Raw genomic sequence first — 7,443 nt, forward strand, 5'->3', positions numbered from 1 at the left:
TGTGGGTGCCCCGTGGCAGGCGGGCCAGCGCGGTGGCCCTGTGGCCCCGGAGGGTGGAGGCGCTGGCCCAGGTGAGGTTGGTGGAGACTGTGTTGGGTGGGGAGACCCAAGACAGCAGGATGTGGTAGGGGTGGGTCTCCTGAACCCGGAGCTCCAGCCCCCACGCCTCGTCTCTGCCGCGTTGCAGCGGGGCCCGGCCGACAACCACACTAACCGTCTTCGTGTCGGCCCCAACCAGGTTCTGGGCCACACAGGTGTACAGCCCTGCTTCTTGCGCTGTCACCCTCCGCAGCTCCAGTGTCCCCTCGGGGTACACCCGGTACTTGCGGCCCGCCCAGGCGGCCGTCAGCCTAACCCCAGCGGGAGTCACCCAGTAGATCTCGGGCTCGGGCTCCGCCAGCGCCCGGCAGTGCAGCAGCAGGCTGTCTCCGCTGGCCACCTGGAGGCGCGGGGGGAAGCTGCGGGGGGAGATGAGGGGCAGGCAGTGGTCCGTCATCTCCCGGAAGGCCACCTCCCGCACTGGGAGGCGCTGAAGGTCCGGGGGCTCGGCACACAGCGTGGACTGGGGCTCAATGAAGCGGACGCGGGTGCTGGTGGCGTTAGCCCAGCGGATGACACAGTCGCAGCGGATGGGGTTGCCATGGAGACCCACCTCCTGCAGGTTGGGCAGGGACTCCACGGTCTGCTGGTGCAAGGCACTGAGAGCATTGTTGTTGAGCATGAGGGTCTCCATCTGGGGCAGGTGGCGGAAGGCTCGGGGGTGGATGAACGAAAGCCGAGGGTTGTTGGTGATGTCCAGCTTGGTCAGCTCGGGGAGGTTGACCAGGGCAAATTTGTCGATGGAGACCAGTTCCTCCATGTTGTTCAGCCCCAGCTCCTTGAGGTGCAACATGTTGGCAAAGTCCCCGGGCCCCACCCGCTGGAGTGGGTTCTTGTTCAGGTCTAGGAACTTGAGCCCCGGCACCTGCTCCAGCGCCCGCCGGGGCACACGGGCCAGCCGGTTGTCGTAGAAGGAGAGGCTCTCGAGGCTTTGCAGCCCCTCCAGGGCATAGTCAGAGATCTCCCGCAGGTTCATGCCCGCGAGCACCAGGCTGCGCAGGTTGGCCAGGGGCCGGAAGTTCATGTCCAGGATGGCATCCACCTTGTTGCCGCCAATCATGAGGATCTCCAGGCTGGGCAGCATCTCGAACCAGCGGTTGTCAACGGCCCGCAGCAGGTTGGAGTTGAGATGTAGCCGTAGGAGATTGCTGAGTCCCGCGAAGGCCCTGGGGGCGATGCGGTAGAGCTGGTTGTGGTTGAGATAGAGCTCCTGCAGGCTGGCCAGCCCCGCAAAGCTGTGGTCCTCCAGCTGGGTCAGCTGGTTCTCCTCCAGGTGCAGGCTCAGCAGCTGGGGCAGGGCACGGAGATCACAGTCTCGGGGGTCTGAAAAGCTGTTCTGGGACAGGTCCAGCTCCGTGAGATTGGCCAGGTAGCCCAGTTCACTCTGGTCCACGCGGACGATGCTGTTGCTCTGCAGAAGCAGGGTCTGTGTGCCTGCGGGCAGCGCTGGGGGGACCGCCGTCAGGAATAGGTCATTGCAGTCCACGGTGGTGGCCTCACGGTAGGACGATCGGGGGGTATACCAGGGCCGGATCTGGCAGGCACACCCAGGGGGGCAGGGCACGTGCCAAGGTACCACGGGCACAGTGGCAGTGGCACCAGCCACCCACGCTAGCAAAAGGGGGGCCACGAGGAGCCTCATGGTGGAGCTGCAGGGCAGGGGACCATCCACAAGAAGAGTCTGGAGTCCCAGTGCTCTTGGCGGCTCGCAGGCTGAAGGTCAGCAGCCCGGCCAGGACCCAGGGAACCACCCCCCCAGGGCAGTCATTCTATGCGGGGACGGGAAGGCACCATTTCCTGCCCTCCTGGGAACAGCGCTCCATCCTGGTGCCGGGTCTGCTCACTCGTCACCATGCCCCGTCAGGGCAGCCTGGAAGGAGAGGACGCAGAGTTAAGGAGGGTTCAAAGGATCCGAATCTACCCCCTCCTCCCGCGTCTCCCCCATTAGACTCAAGAGGCCAAAGGACAAGATGAGCCAGGGCTCCGGCGCTCCATCCTACAGCCCTTCAGCTTTGTTGTCCTTTTCTCCCATCTGCTGGGGGAGGGACTGGGAGTCCTCAGGGAAGCAGCAAGAGATTGAGCCTTGGACGCTCCCGGGATAACTCGGGGAAGGTGTGTGCGTGTGGAGGAGAGGGAGTGGCTGGAATTGCTGTCATCTTCAGAGCCCTTCTGAGCCCAGAGAGACGAGAAATACTCTCCGGACTGCCTCTCTTCTCTCCTCCCTCTCTCCTCAGCTCACTGAGTAAATGGGAAATAAAGTGACAGTTTTCAGACATCTCTCTGCACAGTGTGGGTAGAAGGTCGCAGAACCAAATGTGGCTTCTCAATTCCAGGGTAAGCTCCTAAGACTTTGAAAGTTGAAAGGCAGTGGGCCCCAACCCTGTGCCCAGACCGGCTGGGGCAGTGGGGTGGTCGTCTGGGGTCTGCTTAGGCTCTCCTGGAATGGAGGTCGGCTTTGTTTTTTGCCAACTTTCCTACCTGGAGGTAGGGGCTTTCCCTTCCCCAGCACCCTGGCCAAGCTGCTAGGAGGAGGAGGTGGGTTTAAGCCTGGGTCTGAGCTCTTCAGTCCTGCAGGTAAGACCTTAGGTGATCTGGCCTCTGCCCATTCTCCTAGCTTTGGCCACTGTACTGACTCACTGCAGCCAATATTCTGGGCCAAAGTTACCCTCGACATTCACCTTCTCATGGTCTCCCAGACAACTTCCACTTGTTCTTGAAAACTTAGCCTAAGGCCAGTCACCTCCTACAGAAAGCTGCTTCTCACCCTCTGCACCCTTGGAAGGCTAAGGGCCTGGCCCCTGCTCTCCCACTGCCCTCTGCTTTCTTCTGTCACAGACCTGATCACACCATGTGGAAATGTCTCTCCAGCTGGGAACCTGTGTCATTCATCATCATGCTTACATCCCAGGGCAGGGGCCCAGGGAGGGTTTATCATATAAATCAGTCTCTGTGGTCCCAGGGCTCCTTTCCCCAGGAGGCTGGGTCCTTACTCCTACTCCCATTTAGAATCTCAGCGACTGCTGTTCCTCCTTTGCAGGCATGGACAATCCAGTCTAGATTCTCTGGAACCCAGGGCCCGGCTGCATCACCCTTGATGCAAGTCCAGCCTTGGCCTAGAACCAATATGGGGAACTAGAGGACGCCTCCAAGCCTCATCTGACCTCATCTGACTCCCAAGTGAAGGTCTGACTGGGTAGTTTTCCAGCTGCAGGCGTCAGGGGAGCACAAGGTTACTAAACACCTGCAGTTTGCCAGGACCCAAGGCTGTGCGTGTCTTATTTCACTTAACCATCATAAAGATTCTATAAGATATGCATTAATACTTCCAGTTTCCAGATGAAGAAACTGAGGTTCAGAGATGGTTGAAGAGTTTGGCTCAAGCCAAACAGCTGGCAAGTGGCAAGAGCCAGGAATCCAGAGGGTGTGCCTTTTACACTGTCCTTCTCTGCCCCACATCTGGCCCGACCCAATCCTGGGCACCCTGAGCTGCCCTGGCCGCTGCAGCAGCAGGCTGGGTGCTCATTTGTGTCCCCTGAGGAGATGACTACTTGCCAGGGAGCTATGAGAAGCTGGGAGCTGTGTCTCCCATCACCTTCCAGGCAGGTGCCTCTCAGTCGGCCAGAGGCGCTCTTTGGCTTCCTCCTCCCACTTCCAGGATGCTGGGGCTGGGAGGGGAGCAATTGGAGGCCTCCTCTGAGCAGGGGAGCGGCATGCCTGTTTACATTTGACTACTTCCCACCTTCCTCTGCAGCTATTTCTGAAGGTGGGAAAAACAACATGACTTAAAATGCACAGAGGTTTTGCGTGGGGGGTGTGTGTACACTGACACATAAAACTCAGGGCAAACAAACACACATGTACAAAAGCATGCACACCTCCATCCACGTGCAGAGGGGAGCCGGGGGACCTCAGCCGCCCAGGCCGGTGAGTGGAGGTCAGGAAGGAGGGGTGAGGACTCTGCAGTGTGCTGTGTGGTGCAGAGGAAGCAGAGCTGTCCCTGTCGTGGGGCTAAGACTGTGGCCCTGCCTCACGGGCACACCAGAGGCCTCTGCTTCTTGCCCAGGCCTGACAGCAAACAGATCTTACTGTTACTTACCACTTCCTACCAGAGCACTTAGGGAAAAGCTGTTGACTATTCTGAGCATCTGTTCCTTAGTGTAGAATGAGCTCGTCATTAGGATTGAAGGAGCTGGGTGTGGTGCACACAGAGCTCAGGAAGTCTTAGTTCTCCGCATCCCCCAGGATGGGGAGGCACCCCAGCTCCAGGACTTCTCAGGGGGGAGAGAAGTTGGATCCTAGGACTTAACCAGTCCCTATGAAGCTTGCCCACTGTGGGCCCAGTGTCATCCCCAGGTGGGGTGGGGAGCTGGGGGCAGAACCAAATGCCACACCTTTAAGAGTGCCACTCTGGCAGGACCAAAAATGTAAAATGATTAGGAGAGCCCAAGACAGCTCGTGAGGGAAGAGAAGGCTGCAGTGGGTGGAGAGGGCCCTGAGGCCCTGACCGAGTCCCAGGCTCCTCTCCAGCGCCTCTGTCCCGGAGCCTCTTTCTGCTGATGCACAATGGTGTGAAGGGCATGGAGAAGCCACTTAAAAGCTCATTTAAAATGTTCAGAGACATGCCTTTCCCTCTACCCCAGGCTCACCCACCTCCTTGCCCCTGTGGCTGGGCTGGGGTGAGAGCCGGCATCTAGAGAGGGGCAGTGGCTGGATGCCTCACGTTCACATGCACCTCTGGCCCCGATGCTTGGCAAAGGCCTAGACAAGTCCTCCCCATCGCTGCTGAGCTTCCAGGATAGAACTCAGAGCTGCCCACTCACCTGCCATCACCACTTAAGGCTGTCTTGCACATGGCCCACTCATGCAGGCTTGATTAGCAGTTTCTGCAGGAGCTGCAGAGAAAGCTAATTGTCTTTTATCTATAATCTCCCCGGGTGAGCAAGAGTTCAGATTATCATGTGTATGCTTTCTCTGAGAGCTGGATTTCGGGCTCTTGGTGGCAGGGGCCGTGTCGTGCATGTTTTTGTGTCCCCATGGTGCCAAGTGTAGGACTGGCAGAGGGTACTGGTGAGTGGATACAAAGAGTGAAGTATGTAATGCTCCTATCAATCCTGTGTGCAGGCAGAGAAGGAAGAGATTATTTAGTCTCTGCAGCAGGAGCAACTGAGGCACCTAGAGGTTAAGTGACATGTCGGAGGGTACATGGCTTCTGACGTGGTGGGGTCAGAATTCAAACCCAGGTCTCTGACTCCATAGCCTGCCTCCCCGGCCCACGGCTCACTGCCTGGCAGACCGATGCTGGCTGGCCTGGTGGCCCAGCAAGCCTGCCTCAGTGGCCAGCCCCTCAGGGACGACCTGACCCTCTACCTCTCCTCCCCAACAGCGACCTGAGGGGGCCCTCGGGCACCATGCCTTGATTCCTATCTACAGGGACTCCCCTGGGGACACACAGAGAAGCCCCTGCTCCTCTGTGTGGTGGCACAGACCTCAGTCTGCCTCTGGACTGGGGGCTGGGGGCTGCTGTGTGCAGACCTCTGCAGCCTTGGCCTTCAGTGAGGGGGACATGGGGGGTCTAGCCCAAGAGAAGAGAGGAGCAAAGCTTCTTTTGGAAAAGCTGGCTCTGTGAGCTCTGACGGACCCCCTCTTCCAGGCAGCTGCTCTGGAGCTAGCAGAAAGTATGGAATGGACTCCAGACACTTCCCACTGAACCACGATCCTTGGCAAAGCACCGAATGAAGAATTCTGGAGAAGCTGGCGTCAGGGGCAGAGCGGCCCTTCTCCCGTTTCTCTGGCCCAGCACAGCTGGGGGCTCCTGCCAGCAGACAGCGATGCTCCTCCAGACGGCCGTGGGTGCAGAGTGGATCTATCCCCGTCCCCTCCTTGCAGCCCAGCCCCCCTGGGCTGGGAGCCCTCAGGAGGGAGGAGCAGCAGGCAATGATCGATGGCCTGGCCTTCACTGCAGCTTCAGTGCCAGGGCCCCCTGAGCTGCAGAGACAGATGGGCAGCATAATTGAGTGTAGCGTTGATAAACTCCGGCCTCCTCACTGGCAGATAAGCTCTGGGTGGGGGGACACGAGGGGCGGGGGGCGGGCAGCGATCCATCTGTACACCTGGCCCCTGAGAGCTCCTCCTGGGAGGGGAGCATGGCCCTGGCTCCCGCCTCCTATTTAATCACAGACAACCAGGACCTCAGGGCTGCAGGAGACCTCAGCGTTTATCTAGTCTTCCAGAGTCTGAATTCCATAAATAACTTATGCAAAGGAGGAGTGGTGAAGCAGAAGAAGCCGGCCTCTGCGATCAGTTTTGAGTTTGGCTCTGCCGCTCACTGTGTGACCTTGGGCAAAGTCAGCGCCCCGGGCCGGCAGGTGAGGATGAGACCCTCTCACAGAGCTGCTGTGAGGACCCCGGATCGAGGTCTAGGACGTGCCTGTTCGTGGCCCTCACGGCCCCCTTCCCCATTGCCCCTCCCCCCACCTTAGCTCCTACTTCTCAACTCTTACCTTTTGTAGTTAACTTTTCCTTTCTCTTATTCAGGTATAATAAGAGAGCACATAAATGGCACAAATCCCAAGTGTGCAGCTTGATGAATTTCTACATTAGTAGATACCAATATAACCACCCCTTGAACAAGAAACAAATACTTCCAAGCCCTCCTGAGGTTCCTGTGCGACGCTTCCCAGTCAATGTCCAGCTCCCACCTGGAGTAGCCACTGTCCCCCCGTTTCTGTCACCATCAGTCAACTTCATCTTTTAAGCACAGAATTCCCCTTCCTTCCCCATCACAGCTCGAAACCACGGCTCTGGAAATATTGAGTCAGGCTCTAGGGAACTCCAGAACCTCAGACTTGAAATTCACTTAATTCATCCTCCTGCTTCACAGTGACTATAACTTCTCAGGGTCTCATTCTTAATAAGTGATCTCCAAGAAGGGAGATGCCTCTATTTCTCTTTCTTGATCTACAGTCCTACCTCTTAGGGTCCCTCTCGGGTTGGAACCCTATGACCTGAACCCGTGAGTGCTATGCTGCCTCGAGGCAAAGGCAGGATGACCTCCTGGCCCCACACACCCCTGGCAGCCCTTCCCCAAAGCCCTGCTGGGCCTTGGCCTCCTCCTGGGGCAGCACTGCTGGCCGCTTTCTGCTGCCAGATCTATAGATATTCTGATGACAGAGTCTGCGGCAGCAGGCAAGGGGACAAGCGGGGGAGCGGCCAGAGAAGAGAGGCCCAGACCAGACTCCTTCTCACTGCCCCGGGCCCCTGCACCTACCCATTTCAGAGGCTCCTCGCACTCGATGGGCCCCAAGCCCAACATCTCCCAGCAAACCTGCTCAGGCAGCACCAGCA

At 58.4% G+C, this 7,443-nt stretch overlaps 1 protein-coding gene across 1 annotated transcript in view; it reads right to left on the reverse strand.

Moving 5' to 3' along the window:
• LRRN2 (leucine rich repeat neuronal 2) overlaps positions 1–2,070 on the reverse strand; it is a 3,147-nt gene extending 1,077 nt beyond the window's left edge. Inside the window, exon 1 of the mRNA XM_010854255.1 lies at positions 2–2,070. Coding sequence (XP_010852557.1) covers positions 2–1,741 — 1,740 coding nt within the window. The 5' untranslated portion in view covers positions 1,742–2,070. The remainder of the gene's footprint in view (position 1) is intronic.
• Between the last annotated feature and the right edge of the window lie 5,373 nt (positions 2,071–7,443).

The sequence above is a fragment of the Bison bison genome, unplaced genomic scaffold (assembly GCF_000754665.1).
Source record: "Bison bison bison isolate TAMUID 2011002044 unplaced genomic scaffold, Bison_UMD1.0 scf7180017864338, whole genome shotgun sequence".
Taxonomy (NCBI): domain Eukaryota; kingdom Metazoa; phylum Chordata; class Mammalia; order Artiodactyla; family Bovidae; genus Bison; species Bison bison.